Source organism: Carettochelys insculpta, chromosome 13 (assembly GCF_033958435.1).
Source record: "Carettochelys insculpta isolate YL-2023 chromosome 13, ASM3395843v1, whole genome shotgun sequence".
NCBI classification, from domain to species: domain Eukaryota; kingdom Metazoa; phylum Chordata; order Testudines; family Carettochelyidae; genus Carettochelys; species Carettochelys insculpta.
The window spans coordinates 5,658,277-5,678,595 of record NC_134149.1 but is presented as its reverse complement, the minus strand read 5'-3'; the positions used below and the strand labels follow the sequence as shown (position 1 = coordinate 5,678,595).

The window sequence follows — 20,319 nt, the reverse complement described above, 5'->3', positions numbered from 1 at the left end:
GTGTGGAGTGAGGCTGAGCTTGGCTGGAGCGACCCCCGCCCCCCCACCATGGACAGGGGCTACTCCTGCTGGGCTGGAGTGCCCCTGCTTGGGTGGGGTGGGGATGCTCCAGTTTGGCCCTGTGTGGCTCCCTGCCCTGCTGCCACTGAAATAGCAGAACTAAATTTAATTGGTTTAATGGCTGGCAGGGCAGCAGAAGGGATCTGGATATTAAACCAAAGGACTTTAGTTCCATTATTTCAGCAGCAGCAAGGCAGGGAGCCACAGAGAGTCCCTCATTCACGCTGCCAACCGAGTGACTGAGCTCACCACCAGAGGAACACCTCCATGCCAGCCTTCTTTCCACTGAGCTCAGGTAGCCACCCAGTGTAGGCTCCCCATCCAGCATCACAGATTGGTAAATCCTGGGGGCTCGTGTGGGGCTGAGGTGAGTTAATCCTGGGGGTGGGCTTGGGGCTGAGTGAGTTTAAGCCTGAGGATGAGGTGGGGTTCGAGGCTAAGAGGGGTTAAGCCTGAGGGTGGCAGGGGGGTGGATTTGGGGATGAGGGCATTAAGCCTTGGGATGGGGGGCAGGTTTGCAGGATGGCATGTAAAGCTTGAGGACTGGGTCAGATTTAGGGGTTGAGGGTTGAAGCAGGTAAAGCCTGGAGATGCGGGGGTTGGTTTGGGGACTGAAGGGGGGTAGCACCTGGGAATGGGGAGGGTGGTCATGGAGGTCTGATGTAAATATTGCTCCTTCCAGCTTAAGAGCCTGTCCCCAGGCACAGCATTTTCCTTGTCCTCATTTGCTCTCCAATCCAGGGTAGAGAACAGCTTAGATTTTCTAACTAGTACAAATTGTGGCATGCTGCGCTGTCCTTAAAACAGGGGTGACAAAAAGTAGGGTTTGATGTTATTTATTAAGGACCGTCCCGTTTTCACGTGCACTGTGGCTCCTGAAGTACAGATTTTGTAAATGAATTTGAAAAAATGGCTCCCCTCCCTGTTTGGGTTGCAGACCCCTGCACTAGGCCCATCATTGCTCGCTGGAGGCGAGGCTGAGTCTGCGACTGAGAGCCAGAGCTACATTCAGGTGGCTCTAGGGCCCTCTTTCACCACACCCGTACAGGCAATAGGACCCCGCCTCAAACCTGGGGCCGCAACATCCCGGGCCCCTTCCTCTCCCTCTCCCCCACACCATTCACAAGCCCCCTCCCGCCAGGATACGCTGCATCCGGGTCTCGTAGCCGCCTTCCAGGCGGGATGACGTCACCTATATAAAGGCCCGCGGTGCCTTTGTTCGCTCCCATTGCGCAGTTGCAGCTCGGTCTGCACGGACGGCAGCCGGTGGAAGGTGAGTACTGGCGGGTAATGGCGCGGCAGAGGGGAGCGGGGACGGGAATGGGGATCACAGACAGAAACGGGAGGAGATATTTTGGAGGAGGCTACTCCCCGGTATTCTGTTCTGGAGCTCAGACTACCTGCCGTTGCGGAGTGGGGTGGCCAGGCTGTGGCTGCGGCCTGGCGTTGTGCTCTCTTGATATGTGGATTCCTGGGATGTGGGGGTGGGCTGGGGGGTCTTAACCGCGTGAGGAGCGGTGGCCGCCATTTTAGACGTAGGGACCTTTGCGGGTCCCGCTGTGTGGGGTTAGCGGTGCGACCGGGGTGGGGGACGCGGCACTTGGTTGCGGTTGGGGCGGTTTGCTCCCGGGCAGACTCACGTGGTCTGGGAGTTACCGGGGAGGTGCGGAGGCGATCTGCTTTTCCGGCAGGAGATTATTCCCGCCGAACGTGGCCGCCATTTTGTGGTAGCATCGCGAGGCCGTTGAGGGTCTAATGTTCTTTTCCCTTCCCCCCGCCCCCGTCCCGCGCCTTGTTCTGGGCTCGCGCCCCGTCTGTGTCTTTGTGGCTGGCGGTCCCGCGCGCTCTCCGCTCCCCCCCCCCCCCCAGGCCGCAGCGCTGTAGAGCGAGCGGGCCGCGTTATGACGGCCGAGTCGGGTGGGGGAGGGGGGACGGGACGCGTTCTGGTTTTCCCGCCATTAGACGGGGTGAGTTGCATTGGCACCCCTCTTCCCCGCCACTAGCTGGCTGGGCCTGTGCGCGCTCCGATGGTGGTTTGGCCTGGCGAGCCCGTGAGCAGCGCGTTGAAAACGTGCCCCGATTTTCAAAGGAAGCTCGAGGGAAGTTTGGAAAAACGAGCTGAGTTGGTGAAACGGCCCTGAGGCGAATTATTCTGAGGCGGTTTATGCGTCGTTTTCAGTATTTCTGCGGGGTCCTGTTACCTTCTCTTCGGTAAAGCGTTCTGCTTTGTTTCCACGAGGACTGAAAAATTGCTGGTTTGTCCATGAAGTGCTGTTCCTACTTCATGTACGGTTAGAGGAGTGTTTAATAAATCCTCACCAGAAAAGAAAATCTTCTTGAAGTGTAGTATATAGCACGTTTGTCTTCCCTTTAGACAATTCGGCTTGTATGGATTCGTTTGTTAGTACTCTAACAGCCTTTCTGTTTGGATAATCTTATAAAAGTGGTACTGTATTCTGTATTTGTGTGTTATTCTTCCATGTAAATCATATTTTAAGTTTCTCTCCCAATTTGGAGTTTGCTAACTGATCTGGTTAGAAAAAGTCACTTATGGGGAGGTTGAAGAAGGTGTAGGGGTATGTTGAAGTGCTGTCTGCAATTCCCAGAATTTTGCAAAAGAAAAATTATAGTTTTTTAAATTTTAACCTGTCATACTTCATTAATGGTGCTTATGTTTAACAGGTCCTAATAAAATCAAAATGGTTGAAGCAGATCGTCCTGGGAAACTGTTCATTGGTGGACTGAATACAGAGACAAATGAGAAAGCTCTTGAGGCTGTATTTGGCAAATATGGGCGCATTGTGGAAGGTAAAAAATAAAATATATGAATGGATACTAACTAAAAGTTCTGCTGTGATGAATCTTATGGCATTGATCAGCTGAAGTGATGTTGCTTTTGTTGTCCTCTAAGAAGTTCTGAGCGGGCCACTGTAAAGGGGTAGATTATGTAGTGAGATTTATGAAAAGTAGAATAACATTTAGGTTTACATTTGCAGTTCTCTTGATGAAGGATCGTGAAACCAACAAATCCAGAGGATTTGCTTTTGTCACATTTGAGAGCCCAGCAGATGCAAAAGATGCTGCCAGAGATATGAATGGAAAGGTATGACTGTTTGACTAATCATTCTGATTCCATCTCTTGGTTACTTGTTCCCAAAATTTCAGAACTGGAGGACACCAAATGAAATTAGTAGGCAGCAGGTTTAGAACTAATAAAACTAAGTTTTTCTTCATGCAGCACACAGTCAACCTGTGGAACTCCTTGACAGAGGAGACTAAAAGCTAGGACTATAACAGGAATTAAAAAGAGCTAGATGAATTCATGGATGTTAGGTCCATTAGGCCATTTCTGCATGTGCCACTTTCTTTGGAAGTAGCATGCTAATATGCGGAGTGAAATATGCTAATGAGGCTTGGATGCAAATTCCCCATGCGCCATTAGCATAATGTCACGTGGTTTGGAGTCCAGAAGACTGGTCTTTGGTACTCCAAATCACATGGCATTATGGTAATGAGGTGCAGGGAATTTGCATCCATGTATTAGCATGTCGAAATAGCCTTAATTGCTATTAGTTGGGATGGGTAAGGAATGGTGACCCTATCCTCTGTTGGGAGCTGGAGATGGATGGCAGGAGAGAGATCACTTTGGTTCACTCCCTTTGAGGCACTTGGTGTTGACCACTGTTGGCAGACAGGATAGAGGGCTGTATGGACCTTTGGTCTGACCTACTATGACTGTTCCTATGTACTACTGCAGTATCCAGTCTTTATTTGAATTTAGTAGCAGTGAGGTCTTCAGCTGTAAAACTGTATTAAGAACTTGGCCCTGTCTGCTGCCACAAAGGATCAAATTTTTTTTTAGCTGTTAAACTTACATGTGTTAAATATAATTTTTGCTACTCCTATAGAAACAGAATTTAGTATAGTTTTTCTTGCCCCAGGATTTGGGGGTGAGGGAGGCAGAAGAAGCTTATTGTTAAGACTGAGAGTGAAGCGGCCCTGTCTCTAAACATCAGGATGCTTTTCAGATGATGCTTTTATAATGCAAATTACTCACCCATTTGTATAACAAAATATATGTGGTTCTTTGTTTAAACTATAAAAGCAGCATGTACAGTACTGAATTGATACATGTAGTTTTTTTAATCCAAAAAGATGAGTCTTCATGTGATGACTCTTGATCCAGTTTGGTAAATATGAAGCTAAAGAACTTGGTTTTGGCTTTTGGGGTGTGGAAAATTGCTAAAAGACTCCAGTATTTATAACTCTTGCTGTAGAGGAGAGGGATAAAGACCATGGGTGTCTAATCACATCTAAATGTTAGGTACAAGACTGATAACTACTACTTAACGATATACCTGGGCAAATTGGTTATTCAGGTATGATAAGCAAACACACTCATGACAATTTAACTAAGATTAGTAACATTTGATGGGAATGGACTGAACTTTCACTTAAACTGATAATGTAACTAATATAGCTATACTTAATTTCATAAAAAGGTAAAAGGGACTCCTAGGTTTTGACCGGTAGGTCACAGGCCAGTATAGAGACATGGTTGGTATTACAAAACTGTCTGCAGTTAGTTGTCTTCTCTGTAAGAAGTGTCTGCTTTGCTGACCACATCACATCCCTCCACACCTATGCAGGACTAAATATAATGTTTTTCTGGGGGGGTATCCCTGCTAAATAAATTAATATATTGGTGGGGCATCCTATATTGATATTACTTCACTAGCTAGATAGAAGATTTGAGCTCTTTAGTTGTCACTTGGCACTCTTTAGTGTTTAGATCATATTCAGCCATCTGATACATAGAATTCAACACATTTTTAAAGTAACAATTTTGTTGTACTGTAGAGTGTGATTAAGCATTATGTTTTGGATTTTTTCAATAAGTATGAAATATTTAAGAATGGAACATTAATGTATAAATCTTAGATGAAACAGTTTCAGCAAAGTGCTCTTAAGCCTTACCGCCTTTTTTATTGGGTCACAGGCAGAATCAACCATAAACAATAAAAGCTAGCTGTACCATGGTTTTTTGTCACTGAACATGGGTTCTTGGTGCTCATGCCCAATTTAGTGCTACAACAACTTGTGCTACCATTTCGGAGATGAACAGTCTTTCTGAGGCAAAGTTCACAATCGTGTCACTTAAAAGATAGTAAAGTCAGTTTAAGTAAATTTTAAACCACAGTGGCTTGAAATAATTTATGCTTTGACCAGGGTTTCCTCTAATTTCTTTTTGTCCATGGGTGGAATGAGTGTTACGTACATTGAGGCATGTGTGCCTGTGTACTACCAATAGAAACACATGCTGTGGGTGTGCTGTTAATCTAGTGCACAGCACCTGAATATCTCCTGGGCAGCTGTCCAAGTGCATAGCTTACAAGGCACATATGGGCTTCAGCCTTTGAGGGGCTGGAGACTAGCGACCGGGCTGAGGATTTGATCCTTGGGAAATGTGCATAGAATACTATTAAAAATTATTGCTTATTTTAGGTATTGTGCCTTCAATAGAATAGGATTGGCCATATTTAGATGTTTTTAGAACAGATGCCCAATGTATTAGCTAAAATTGTGGCTTGTTTATGTAGTGTTTATTTGAGGAGATAACAGGCACGCTATTTTAGAATGCACCTTCATCACTGAACTCTTAAAACCTTTATAAAGGTGTTTTGGGTTGTGTGACCACCCTCTCACTGGCTGTAATGTTCTGAAGAGTGATTTCTTTCTCCTGTGGTTAAGCTGCAGGTGCATGAAGTGAAGATCCTTACACTGGAGATCTTAAAAATCTACAGGGATAAAATTTCAAATATCTGGCTTAGTTTCTAGGCCAGTGAATTAATACATATTTACATCTGATTAAATCTGGACCCACCATGTTTGGGTCAGTTATGCTCAATCCCAGAGGAGAGCAAGGGTAAAGTGGTATATTCTGTACTTTTTTTTTTTTTTGAGAAGGTTGGTGAGGCATAATTTGGAACAATATATGTTGGTTAGAGAGATTCTTACTAACTTTTGTCTTTCAGTATCCAGGGGTTAATATAGCTGCAACAGCAATGCATCTTTCGTCTTTTAGTTGTTGCACCTATACCTGCGTCTGGCCTTTAGATCAGAAAAGACAATGCAGTTTCTGTAGAGCTTTGCAGTGCCCCTGCATAAAGGGGCCCCTTCAGTTCCAAGGCTCCTAAAAGGGGAAAGCAGAGGCATTTACACCATGTATAGGATTGTTTGTTTGGAGATAATTAAGACTGACAGTTACGGAAATAGTTTAAACAAAGTCTATAGTAGGTTATTGGTGGATCTGTTTGTCAAAGGAAGCGTCGGAATTCTATGCCTTTAATTCTTTCTGTCATCAAGCCCAAAGTCTTCCCAACAGCATGGTACAGTGCTTCAAATTGGTCAAGTTATTCTGCCTATTATGATTGGTCTCAGATTTGAAAGTTGCCTGGGAACCAAGATAGTTTTGCTTTGGTTTCTATTTGGGGATGGAGGATTCTCTCAATTGTGGAGGGAAATTACTAGAAATCACTGAGTTGGGCTGCTTTTGGGTCCATAGAAGATTGAGTTCCATTATGGCCTTCCTCCTGGCTTCTTTCCTATGTGTTTTCAGAGAGCTCCGAATGACCCACTTTTCAGGGTAAAACTGTATTTTCGAGTAAGTGTGAGATTCAATATCAGATTTCAAATTTTTGTATATTAATACCAAACACTTTTTTCTTTTTTTTTCCCTCCTATTTACTTTTGCACTGTGGTCAGACCAAGTCACAGAGTACCTTTTCTTCCACATAGATGGTGATAGCTACAGATAAATTCTCTGGAACTGCTCTAGTTTCTTCTAGTCAAGACTCGTTTAGTTTTGAAGGTCATATGGTCTTAATAAAGATGCTTGCAGTGCAATTTTTTTTGAGATTATACTCAATGACTCTCTGCTCCTTTCAAGGACACTTAATCTTATAATTTCATGATTCTGTGTGTGGAAAGGAAGAACTAAAATCTGTTTTATTTTTTGAATGATAATCTTAATTGTTCTTTTTGAATATTTATACAAAGCCTTGGTTGGTAGACTCATCTCTTAAAGGCTCCAAGTTCTTCGATTCCAAATCTTATGATGATCTTTTGCAGAATAGGCTAGTAACAAAACAGCCTAAACTTATTGACTGTTGTGAACATTGAGCTTGTATTATGGCCACAGAAGGTGTAAAAGCTTTAATTATGATCAGAGTAAAATGGCTTCTCTCTTTTTTTTTTTTTTTTTTTAAGTCACTAGATGGGAAGGCAATTAAAGTGGAACAAGCAACCAAGCCATCTTTTGAAAGTGGTGGTAGACGTGGGCCACCGCCACCTCCAAGAAGCAGAGGTCCTCCCAGGGGCCGAAGAGGTGGAAGTGGCGCAAGAGGACCACCTTCAAGAGGGAGTCACTTGGGTATGTATTCATATATCTAATCATATTTGGGTGACATGTAAGACCATCTGTTACAGAAGGTGAAACAAATCAAAATGTGCATTTTGTTGTTGAGCCAAATTATTGGCTAAATAATTAGGCTTAAACCTCTTTAGTGTAAGAATTCCCCTCTGCACATATCCTTTTACTTGACTTTGGGGCTAAAACAGAATATACCTTAGAAGTGAAGAAGGAGGCTTTCAGATTGGGACATTAGAAATGATCTTGCGGTTGTAGGGGAAAATGCGTACAGCTTTCAGTCTTAGTACCATGATACCGTAAACCCAATAGATGGTCACTTCAGAATTGGTCCTTGAGGGTCGAGCTTATTTTCCTCAAACAAGTTAGGAATCTGGAAAACTTTGAGGATTTATGTTTAATAAGCCACGGTCCGGAGCACTAGCTTTTAGGAGAGATTCTGAACAGAATTTATTTGACTGGTTATCCCCTGGGGAAAAAATAGTGTGCAAGGGTCTCTTTAGTGTTTTGGTCTGAATATTGAATTAAAACTTTCTCCTTCCTTAATAGGAGAAGCAAATAGTCTCTTATCTGGGGTATAGTTGAAGCTAGAATGCTAAATGGCCAGAAAGCAATTTCCCCTATATATTCATGGATATATAACACTTTTAGGCTGCTTTATTGTTCCATATCTGGAAACTGTGGTCTTGTGCATTATCTAGGCCAGGGGTCTGCAGCCTGCGGCTCTTTAAAGACGTCTTTGTGGCTCTTGATGCTATAATTGCAACATTTTTAAAAAATATATATTTTTGGTAAATGATGAATTTCTAAGAGCCCCAAAAAGAATGACTCATATCTTAAATAGCAAATGATATGATCTTGAAGTTTTGGTTTACTCCCTGTGCCATCTATCAAGGGGAAGGAAGGTTTGGGAATGAAAGGAGAAAAGTACAAACACACATGTAAAGGGTGGGGAAATGGAATATGTAAAAAGTTTTTGTGAATGTCCTGCAGTAAATATGTGTCATTACAAATTCTACAGCATGTATGCCCTTTCTTATAATAGGGGTTACAAAAAAGTATGGTTTGACATTATTAAGGAACATCTCATATTCATGTGCATTGCAACTCTTGAATTATTGCATGCTTTACCAAAATTAAAAAAAAGATGGTTCTTGCTATTTTGGTTGCTGAGCCCTGTTCTGGGCTTTGACCATGTAATCTTGATCTGTTGTTCTTCATCTTCTTGGCCCATTACATCATCTGTTTCTGAATGGGGCTTCCAATATGTGACCACTATAAAAAAAAACAAAAAAAACCAAACAAACCATTTTTGAATTTCTGGTTTGAAATTGATCTTTGAAGTGTTGCAGTTCTTCTCTGTGAATTCCTATTATAGACTTCAACTCTGGCTTGGTGGTATTGATTTGCTACCGATTAAATAGCTGAAATTTTAGCCATTGAAACTGCAGCAACATTAAAAAATTGCTTGTCTAGTTTTTCACTTAGTTACAAGTTGACCTACTATTTACTCTTTGTAGGTTCTTCTAGGGGGCCACTTCCAATGAAGAGGGGTCCACCTCCACGAAGTGGTGGACCTCCACCTAAAAGATCAGCACCTTCAGGACCAGTGCGTAGCAGTAGTGGAATGGGAGGGAGAGGTGAGTGGTTGTTTCGTGTGATGATTCTTTTTGGTTGTTTGAAATAGGCCGAAATTATTCAGGCCCATAATAAATCACCAGTTACTTCAAATCAAACTCCATTGTTTACTATAATGGTTTGTATTGCTGCTGTTTCCTTATGCCAGCAAAACTTATGGACCTGAAACATTTTAAAGATGTTCCTGTAATGCTATTTCTTAGTTTGACTAGCAGAGCTGTGAAATAATATTGTATTGAATGCAGGCTATAATAAGGTGATCTCCTAAATAACTGAACTATGCTTTAAAAGTCTGTGCATTGAAACATGTATCAGGTACATCTGATGGAGAGGGACTTTGCCCATGAAAGCTTATCCTCCAAAAATTGTTAGCCTATAAGGTGCCCCCGAAGTCTCATTTTTGCGTTGAGAAACTTTCTCTACAGCAACCATCTTTCATGCTTGCTGCATTTTTAAAGTCTGTTTACCCAAATTGTGCGCTTTTTTTTTTAAAGCTCCAGTATCACGTGGACGAGACAGTTATGGTGGTCCTCCACGCAGAGAGCCAATGCCGTCACGTAGAGATGTCTACATGTCGCCAAGAGATGATGGTTATAGTACAAAAGACAGGTAAAGTTAATGCATTATAGTTAACTCTTAATATCAGTGCCCAGATTTCTGATTTGCTTACAAAGGATTATGCTTGCATGTGAGTGGCTACTTAAGAATTTGGAAGTGGGGGGCAGCTTAGATGAAAGTATACGTGACCTGATAGTGTTTATGATTCTGAGGAGTGGTAGTGAGAACAGCACAATAAAGATGATGGATTTCAAGGAGGAGTCTTTAGCAACGTTAGGCAGTTGGTAGGTAGGATTCTATAGGAAGCAAGTCTAAAGAGAAAAAGATAAGTTCAGGGGTTAGCAGTTAGGCTTTAAAGGCATAAAAGAGAAGCAAATTATCCAATTGCATATGAACAGATGTATAAGAGACTGTTTTAGTTTAATCAGGATATTTTCAGTGATCTGAAACTGTTTTCCAAAAATAGAAACTAGGTCAAGTTACAAAGGCTGAATATAAATAATACATGCATACAGGGCCAAAAGTCACAAAATACAATAAAATTAGATAAAGACAAGAAGTGTAACATGAAAACATTCTACAAATACATTAGAAACAAGAAGACAGCCGAGAACAGGATAGGCCCATTACACAGTGGGAGTGAGGAAGAACAAAATGGTAGATGTGTTAAATCATGATTTGGTTTCCACCAGAGTTAGTAAGTAGTGATGGGCATGTAATGCAATGTGAACACTAGTGAAAATGAAAAACGTAGGTAGCTAACTTGAGTTAGCTGGGGGGCAGGGAGGGGCTGTGAAATATCTTATAATTAAAGTGTCAGGTGAGACATTAGCAGTTGATTATATTTGAGGGATTGTTGAAGATGGGGGAAAGACTCCAGGTAACTGTACTGGATTTGTGTTTGTTCAGTGCCTATCTGTTCTTTTTGCTTGCTTTTTAAAAGGGTTGGAGGGATTGCAGACTAATCAGCATATTTTCTAAGTTGTCCTTATCTTTTGTACTTGGAAAGAAAATGGAACAAATAATTAGGGGATCCATTTCTAAACACTCAGAAGATACCATAAATAATCATATGGATTTGGGGGTTAGGGTGCAGAATATGTCTCACTAATAACGTTGACACAATCCTAAGCCAACTCTCCGGGACTGGTGTTCATCCTATGTACCATAGTGAACTGCCTCAAATGCTACCTGCCTGGCCTTGAGAATGTCACCATGTATCATAGCTGTGTGCTGATTCGAATGATTTAAAGTCTAGAAAGTACAATCTGTGAGGAAGATTGAGATGAGTTTTTTAACTTGATGAAAAGACTGCATTGGGAGGAAAATACATACCAGGGTTGTTACAAGAGGAGAGGAAGGAAATTGCAGCAAGGGCAGTTTAGGTTGCATATGCAGAAAATCTTCCTGTCTGTGACTAAACCTGGAAATAAATTCCTAGGAAATGTTGTGGAATCCACATCATTGGATGCTTTTAAGAACAGATTAGACAAACACCAGTTGAGGGTGGCCAGCCTTTTTTCATCCAGGGCCACAAGGCAATTTTTTACATTTTGTGGAGGCACAATACTAAATAGCCTTGTCACCCCACCCCCAATGTTAACCCCTTGCTGCTGGGGCTTGATTTACTTTACGCAGTTGCACCACATGCTTCCACCCCACCACAGCTCCTTCACTGGGCTGCCATCTCCTCACTGGCTGTGCATCTCACCCCCAACCCTCCTACTCCTTTTCGCCACCTACAACATGGCAGGTACAGTTCCCTTTCCTGCTGCACTGAAATAATAGAACTAAATTTAATTGATTTTTAATAGCTGGATCCCTCCTGACAGCCGTTAAACTAGTAAAATTGAGTTGTGCTCTTTTGGTGTGGCAAGGCAGGGAGCCAGAGGAGGAGTGAGCAGCAGCAGTGGTGGGAACCGCAAATGGCTCCTTAAAGAGCCACACGTGGCTCAGAGCCACCTAGCCAGCTTTCAGATTGGCCATGTGAGCTGGTAAAATGCCCTGTGGGCTGGATTTTGGCCCACAGGCCACATGTTAGCCACGCCACTCTAGATAGTGCTTGATTCTGCTATAAGTGTAGGGTACTGGACTGGATAGCTTCTTTGAGGTCCCTTCCAGCTTTGATACTTCATACTTATCACTTTTTCTAGTTATTCAAGTAGAGATTATCCAAGTTCCAGGGATACAAGAGATTATGCACCACCACCAAGAGATTATGCGTACCGTGATTATGGTCATTCCAGCTCTCGTGATGAGTACCCTTCGAGGGGATACAGGTACCTAGCATTGTATTTTTTTCAACTTCAGTCATACGTTGTCGTAATGTTGATTTGTACTAAGTCTCAGCAGTTTTTCTTCTTATAGTGATCGTGACGGCTATGGTGGTGGACGCGATAGAGACTATTCAGATCACCCAAGTGGAGGCTCTTACAGAGATTCGTATGAGAGTTATGGTAAGGACCCATTTTGAGGCTCTTGTAGCAGAGTTTGCACAGGCTTCCTAATCCTGATTTACTAGGCTGTTTGTTTATGGGGGAATGTCACGCTCGGTTTTCTCCCCACAGTGAAAGTCAGAATGCAGTTGTTAGTTTATGTAACAACATGATCAAATGATTACCGTAACCTAACGAAGCAAAGTCTGCGGTTCAGAATTACAACTATCACTGGAAAATATGGCTGAGTTTCTTCTCTTGTTTAAAAAAAAAACAAAACAAAAAACACTAACATAAATATAAAAAAAAAAAAAACAAACCACCAAGCTGTTCTGGAATAACCCCCAAAAGAGCCTTCTTGAAATAAACACCGTCTTCAGTCTTTTCAAACAGTCTTTAAATTCATTCGCTGCCTGATACACAGCCCCCACTCTAAATATCCCAACATGGCAGATTATTATAAGAACATCTCAATTCATACAAAAGAGTAACAGTAAACTTTAGTACAGCAATTCTGTAAATTCAGATTTAAATTGTTATATGTAACTTATAGTGTTGCCATATTACCTGACCATTGACCCTGCAGGTAACTCACGTAGTGCTCCACCTGCACGAGGGCCCCCGCCATCTTATGGTGGAAGCAGTCGCTATGATGATTACGGCAGTACACGAGATGGCTATGGAAGTCGAGAAAGTTATTCAAGCAGCAGAAGTGATGTCTACTCAAGTGGTCGTGATCGTGTTGGAAGACAAGACAGAGGTCTTCCCCCTTCCATGGAAAGGGGCTACCCTCCTCCTCGTGATTCATACAGCAGTTCAAGCCGCGGAGCACCCAGAGGTGGTGGCCGTGGAGGAAGCCGATCTGATAGGGGTGGAGGCAGAAGCAGATACTGAAAAACAATCATAAACTTTTGGACCAAGACAGATTACTTCTCACAAACCAAGTTGAAAAGTGGAAGTTGTTCTATCTTTACTACCAGAGGACTACTAAAAGGAAAAGTGGTCCTTACCTTTTTTTATTGTTGCCTGTTAAGTTTCCCCCTCCATGACTTTTTATGCTTTTGTGAGGACAAGTTAAAACTTTGTTTTATTTCATTACAAAATTGTTAACATTTCTTTCAAAAAGCAGATGTTAAATGTATAAAAGTTGAGCTGTGTACTAGTGTTGTAACTTTCAAAGTAAAAGTTTCCCTGAAATGCCACACTTCCCATCTGATTTTCCTCATGAATGGAACAAGCAGTTCTAAGATCATCCACACAACATCTAGCCATCTAAAATGGAGATGGATCGTTCTACACATTCAAATGCTCATTCTGAAAAAGCTAATTATTTGTGGTGTGGAGGGTGGTGGGGATGTGCCACACTAAAATTTCAGTTTCCTCTTAGTTCTGAAATCTCTCACACTATTCCCAGTTCAAATTTTCTTCAGATCCTTGTATTAAAGAAAATCAGGATTCCTTTGAGTCACTAAACCACAAACAGCAAATGGATAATACTGACCTGACCATACTTTGCCTTCTTATTGTTTTGCTGGGAATTTGCAAGGACCTCTTCCCCCAAAATAAACCATTTACATATATAATAAATCAACTACCGAATACTGTAAATAAAAGGTTTGACCAGTTCATCAAAGAAGCTACAAAACGATGCTTACTCTTACTGTTTCAAATTTTTGCAACTCTGTAGTGTCTCACTTTTAAAGGAACATCTTTGATTCCAAAGGCAAATGGAGAAAATAAGATAAGCAAAGAAGTCTTTCTCTACAACTTCTCAAAGGCTTATGACTTCCTAATAACAAGTGAATCTTTCAGCATTCCACAACAGATTTAAAGCATCAATTGCCTGTGAAACAGCAAAGATGGGTAAGCAAAGCAAACTAGTTTTTCAGTCTGTCAAAATTGAACCAGATTACCTTCCTCTTAGTACAGTAAAACATGCTGTACGTCATGGCAATGGAAGTGCTTTCTGTATTTAAAACAATATCTTACGGAAAAGCAATGCTGGAAAGCATTAGAAGTCTTCCAAATTCATCATTTCTTCTTGGATATAAAGCATGTATGGCATCAATTTTGAAACTAAAGAATTAAAGAATGCAGCTCATTGTAGACAAAATGTGTTGCAAAGTTTGGTTGGGAGGGGGAATTCTATGCTCAGTATGTTTCATTGAAGACACTTAATACAAGCTGCATATGCAATGTTTCTAACAAATATTAAAATGCTGATGAAATCCAGAATTGGCTTAGATTGCCAAATGTTATCCGCTCGGATATTTGGGCATTTTCAAGCAAGCCATTGCAAACTTGACGTTTAGTTGGATGCCTGACTTTAGTTTTGTGAAACTGCATTATATGGGAAATTCTAATGCAAGTGGCCGAGCCTGTGGTGAGTTGTCATGTCTCAGGTAAAGCCATGAAGTTCAAAAGATGCTCTTGAATATAGTAGACATGAAGACCTCCAACTAAAAATACCTTGTTACTACTCTAGTCCTCAAAATAAATTTGCCGTTCATCTTATGGATTTAACATGGCAGTGCATCATTGGAAAGGAATGAGAATCCATAAGCCATGCAACTTGTCACTAAGCCATTCCAGTCCATTCCAAGCCAGTGAACCTTCCACCACTTAAAGAGAAGTAGTAGAACTCCAACACGTTAATCTGCAAACCCAAGTTTGACTTGTCTGGGACCGGGACAGTTATAGGTTGAATAACCACTTTTAATCGTTTCTAGCTGTCTCATGTCTGCCTTGATTGTTACAGGTTGATCTACCTTCAGAAGGCATGATGGTCCAAGATACGCTTCTGACTTGTCTGCATGGATGAGTAACAGCAGTTTCGGCAGAAGGAAAGGTAAATTGTGTAATAGTACTTGTAACATCACAAATCATCTTCCCACCCCCACCCCCCCCGGTCAAATTTTTGATCTCACGTTTTTTGACAATTTGTGCTTGAAAACAAAACATCTAGGATTTCTGATCAGAAGACCTTGAGTCTGGGAGGTGGCAAGGATGGCTGGAGGGGACCTACACAGTGGCTCTGCATTTTTTTTTTTTTTTTTTCCATATTAGATGCACCAATTACTAGCTCAGTAAAGAGTAGTTAAACCAGTGCTGCTACTGTGAGGGTGCTTATTTGCTTTTCAAGTTTAAATTTATTCCTGATCTACGGAAGCTAAGATGAATTAAGCCTGTTTTTAAAAGAGTGACTGACTGTGCTGCTTTTGCAGTTTAGCTTTCATTTTTAAGCAATAGTTACTGTTTTCATTGAGATTTGGTACAAAATTATATGAATGAGCTTAATAGCTAAAGATCTGTTATGGAGTTTATCTGCTGAGGCTTTCAGCATAAAGCGTGGAACTACAAACAGCTGAAGCAAAACAGCTCAAATTCTGGAGGTCATTAACACATTGTTCTAATAACAGCATATCTGCCACATCAGTGTATGTTCCTTTTAATCAGGGCCCAGCAGGCATAGGAGTAGGTATTTCAGTTTGCAGGGGCAAGAATTCCTGTAGCACCTTAGAGGCTAACAGATTTATTGGAGTACAAGCTTTCATGGGCCAAGACCCACTTTGTCAGATACAACCCATGAAATATTATGCTCCAATAAATCATGAGTATAAGGTGTCACGCACCCCAATACAGGCCAACATAGCTATCCTTCTGATACCTCTCTGGTACTTCCCAGTTTGCTGGGATGCCTACATAAGAACGAACGGCTCATTCAAACAAGTATCTTCAACCAAAAAAAAAAAATAAAACTGGAAATACTGCTCTCTTGACACAATCCAATGTATTTTTGTTGTGTCCGTCCACCTGTCCTGGCAAGGTTCTACCATGTGTCCCTTCCTTCCTTCCTGCCCCTCCCCTGGACAGCACGTGGCCCATCCCAGCACTCTAACTTCCCTGCACCATAGTATTCCTTCCACTGGCCTCCACTGCCACAAGAATATCTAGAACTTTATTCCAGCCAAGCTTCTACTTTCAAGCAGAGCTACAGCAGGCCTCTAGTTGTACCAAAGTCTGCAACCAAACAGTTGCAGTAGGAAGCTACGAGTTAATCTGGGTATTGGATAAGCTGGAAAACCTAAGATGAAGCATGGAAAGGATGTGGCATTGCCTTCTCTGAAAGAGAACCTGAATTAAGACATTGACTTCTTGTTCTGCTTTGTAGAAAACTTAAATTATGGACGCAGGCACAGTTTTGTGCATGTGTCTTTAAGTATTCATTTTAATAGTGTTTTGAAGAGTTTTTTGCTGATCAGGGTTAAGTCTGTTTCACACTAATGTGACTAGGTAGCCATGTTAGTCTGTATCTTTGAGAACAACATGAAGTCCTGTGGCACCTTATAGACTTAGTCTTTAAGGTGCCACAGGAATTTTAAGTGGGGTGTGTTGAGATTGTTTTGTTGGAATTGTCTTTTTAAAAGTGCAGCCTACTGGGAAATATATTGCTGTTTGATTTTTCTGTAAGAATATTATGTTGCTTTGGAGCTTGACTATAAGTTTCTTGGGTGCGAAGGAAAACTGGTGATTCTTTCCAGACTACCTCAAGCATGCAAGAGAAATCAGACTCCTGAAGTTTCACCTCATGTAAAAATTGCTCACTTTAGATAATCAGACATAAAAATACTTCAGTGTCACAGCATGCTATTACTGAAAAATTGATTGCTTTATTGTTGCCATATGATTATAAAACATCATTTGGAATATAAGTACTTTACATTTTAGTGTAAAGAACGATACAAACAAGTAATCGTCAGTGAAATTTTAATTTGTACTGACCTTAATTAGGCAGATACCTTCTGTGTGCTCCTGACTGAGAATCACTGCTCTTACACCATCACTATGTGCAGCCAGGCTGGGGATTAAGGCTCATCTGGGAGCTACAAGACCCAGTCTTATTTCCAGATTGGCTACAGATAATCATTGATGTGATAGAAACCACTGTAGTAAATGGCTGAACCATCAAATGCTCTAAAATTTGCTCATGGAAATGGAGTAGAGCATTACCTGTAGCTGAGCCCTGGAAGCAAAAAATCTTGATAGTTGCAAACAGGAAGGCAAATTACTAGCCTTAATGGTGGTTAGTATAACCATCCAAAGTAAATCTGAGGTGGCTTGTAGAATGTGTGGGAAAAGTACTCAACTACTGCTCCATTTTTTAATGCACTTTTGGTGTTTAAGTGAGTAATTCTAGATCTAGTCGGCTAATCTTGAAAAAAATCGCCAAAAGTAAATGGGAATTGTTCCCCCCCACCAATTTTATGTGTGTAACCTTAAGACTGGAGATCTGAAGAGATGGTAAGCTTATTCCTTCCAGAGGTTAAGGAAAGTGAAACTTTAATTATGAAAAGCCAGAATCTGATATTCGAAAATATGAATTGCCCAATTAAGAGTAAAGATCCCGATACAATTGTCAGACCGTGGTAAAGTTCGGTTAATGCAGCGAGCAAGTCTACTCCTACTCTTGACAGTTGAGCAAGCCCCTTATGTTTTGAAAGAATTTGGCTGCTGGCCTGGTTCATAAATGCCTTGACTCATCACCTGGTGTTTACTTAACAATGCTTATATGTAGCATCTCTTGAATGATATGAGGTCCCTTGTAACCAACTGTAGATTTCATATGTACATTTTACTCTCATACACCTTTATTTTCCTAACCTCTTTTTCTCTGAGGAGAGTTGCTATGCTAATGGAGGATAATAGTGTAATGGATGCTACTGCATGTTGTTTGCCTGTACTTGAAACAGTGTTCTTATAAACAGGGTCTTGATGTAGTTCAAAGCAATCTTTGTACGTTCCAGGGACAGCTACCACAAGAGTAGTGCAGACATCTTTGGTTACACTCGCACATTGTAAATAGTGTCCTTTGCTTCGTCTGGTGTCCAAAAGGTGATGAACATTCAGCTTCATGAAGTGTATCGCAGATCTGTGTTAATTTTAGTTTTTAGAAGCTGTTAACCTATTTTACGGTGCAAAATGTAACTAATGTATTTTTTTTTTCAGTTACAGAGAAGAAGAAAGTGGTGGAATAGTGAATACATACTGGGAAAACCATGGATAACTATTACAACTTGCACAAATTTTAACCACTTCTTGGTCAGCATATAGTGCAAACATTAATGTTATCTTTGAAGAAAAAGCTGTTAACTGTTTTAGAGCTGTTCTTGTTGGAGCGTTACCACATGAACGGCTTCTAACGATGAACTGTAGTGTGAATTAAGTGGCTATTGTCTGATTTCTGTAACTGTCCGTTTCCAAGAAGCAAAACTTGAGCTAATGTGTCTGTGCCCATGCTGCAGCAGAACAAACATTCTTGTACTACAGTTAGACCTTGTCTACACTGCAGAGTTTTGTTAACAAAAGGTATCTTTTGACAGCCAAATACTGAAGGAGAACACATCACAATGCCTTTGACACAGATCCTTGGTTTTGGCAGCAAAATTAAAGCAACAAAGTGTCTGTTAGAATTGGCCTTCCCCAGCATTTCTCAATCCCCTAAGTGATTGCTGTGCTCACTGTTTGGAGCTTTGCTATTGTGCAGGCACCTTTCCTCCCCCCTTTCAGAGCTCCAGGATGTTCTTAAATTTGACAGCTGATGTCTGGTAGCAAAGAGTGAGTCAAATGCTGCTGTCTCCTGTACTTGCAGGGTGTGTGTGTGTGGAGAGAGAGCAAACACCTCTAGGCTATGGAGGAAGGATGAGAGATGCATTGTGGGTGCAGGAGCATCCCCCTGCCTCAGACCTGGCTGCTGCCAACAGCTGTCTGAACTTAGACATGCCCACACATTCACATACACTTAAATTGAAAAGCAGCTGGCAGTCTAGTTAGGCTGCCTGGGGAACAATGGGATTGAGAAATTAGCATCATGTTATGCTATACTTAACCTTACAAGACATTGCAGATGCTTCATGAAGTGACCTAGAGCCAGTTGCACAGTGGTGCACTATGGATAGTTGCCCTACACTTGTCCTTACAAGAGCTATGTGGATATGTTTCACTAACACGAGCGCGGAGTGGATACATAACGGCAGTTTAGCTAAAATGGACATAACTTGTGTTAAACCGTGCTAAGTGTAGAGTTGTGAGGGATGTTCAAATTCATCCTTTGGTGCCCCGTTCCAGGTACCGTTTTTCATAAATACTTTTTCCAGATCTGATCTTTTTAAGCTAGTGAATTGGTTTGTGTGGAATCTTGTCTTTTTAAGTGTCTCTAAAAGCTCTCTATGTGGCTTGTATGCTATATATCATGCATCTTGCTGATTTTTGCCAATATGTGATGGTGGTGGTGAAATTCAGTTTTTAAGAATCCATAATCCTGTATGCAGTCCCTCTTTTCTCGATAATTATGGTTAATAAAACTATAAATTAACTGAATATGTGATAGATGCAATCTTGTGTAAGTGAAGCAGCTAAGCTTCAGTTCATAGAATGTTCATGTCTGTCCCTGACCTAGCTATCCAGAGAAAGAATGGCTTGAAATAATTGTTTGTGCGAAGTACGAAGCAGATGTTGAGTTTAAAGTAGCTCCTATAGGAAGCAAGTATAGCTGTGCTATTCAGCTGGAGGGAAAACTTCTAAAACAGGTGACTTGGCTGTGTTATGCAAATTCTCCTTTGTGCCAGAGGTCCAGTGTATGTTTCATGGTGCTTAATATCTGACTAAAAAGTCAATTCTTCTCCCTGTCTTCAAGAGTTGCTTTAGGCATTGTGGCTGTAAGAAGTAACACTCAGCTAGCCTGTGGTAGGAAATAATTTATAAGTCTACAGTTTCCATATCAGCTGACCTCTAGGTTAGCCCGATGGACTCCAGATTATATATCGTATCTGTGCTTTCAGTACACCGAATTTTTCCAAAGAATCCATATGAATTTTTGTGAGCAAGTTGAGGCACCCTTTTGGGGCCTTTTTTTCCCTCTGCTACAGGTTATTTACAAACTTAAAAATTCAGGGTCTGATTTCTTTTTAAAATCTAATTCAGAAATACTAGCTTTGGAGAAACATGTTTTGTTTTTTTTTTGATGAACGTGGTTAAGATGGCAAAGGTTCAATTATAATTGAAGAATTATATTTTGATAGCAAATTGGCACTTTGTTTGAAACCTAGGTAACTATTAAATATCCATAGCTGCATCTATACCAGAGTTTTCTTGGCCAAAGAGTTTTGTCAACTCATGGAGCCATCTACATTTAAAGTGCTT

The 20,319-nt window shown here is 41.3% G+C and overlaps 1 protein-coding gene and 1 non-coding gene across 5 annotated transcripts; both read left to right on the top strand.

The window, feature by feature from the left end:
- Positions 1–1,277: 1,277 nt before the first annotated feature.
- Positions 1,278–18,792, top strand: RBMX (RNA binding motif protein X-linked). Of its 4 annotated transcripts, none has more exons than XR_012647255.1 (10): positions 1,278–1,333; positions 2,743–2,868; positions 3,057–3,163; positions 7,330–7,492; positions 9,010–9,129; positions 9,622–9,736; positions 11,839–11,964; positions 12,053–12,141; positions 14,879–14,968; positions 18,127–18,792. XR_012647255.1 is itself a non-coding variant. In XM_075007503.1 (9 exons), the coding sequence occupies exons 2-9, from the start codon at positions 2,760–2,762 to the stop codon at positions 13,012–13,014; spliced, it is 1,137 nt and encodes a 378-aa protein (XP_074863604.1). In that variant the 5' UTR covers positions 1,278–1,333; positions 2,743–2,759; the 3' UTR covers positions 13,015–13,322. The 4 variants fall into 4 exon arrangements, 2 of the variants coding, with proteins under 2 accessions (XP_074863604.1, XP_074863603.1); XR_012647254.1 differs by having other exon boundaries at positions 12,038–12,141; XM_075007503.1 differs by lacking the exons at positions 14,879–14,968; positions 18,127–18,792 and adding an exon at positions 12,707–13,322.
- Positions 2,911–2,984, top strand: LOC142020435 (small nucleolar RNA SNORD61). The gene has a single exon (XR_012647402.1). It is a non-coding gene; the product is annotated as a small nucleolar RNA SNORD61 (small nucleolar RNA).
- Positions 18,793–20,319: the final 1,527 nt, after the last annotated feature.

Excerpts from the sequence above, each read along its gene's own strand:
- RBMX (XM_075007502.1), top strand. The coding sequence starts at position 2,760 with ATGGTTGAAGCAGATCGTCCTGGGAAACTGTTCATTGGTGGACTGAAT. Across the intron at positions 11,965-12,037 it reads TACCCTTCGAGGGGATACAG|TTTTTCTTCTTATAGTGATC; the intron begins GTACCTAGCATT and ends AAGTCTCAGCAG. Across the intron at positions 12,142-12,706 it reads AGATTCGTATGAGAGTTATG|GTAACTCACGTAGTGCTCCA; the intron begins GTAAGGACCCAT and ends TTGACCCTGCAG.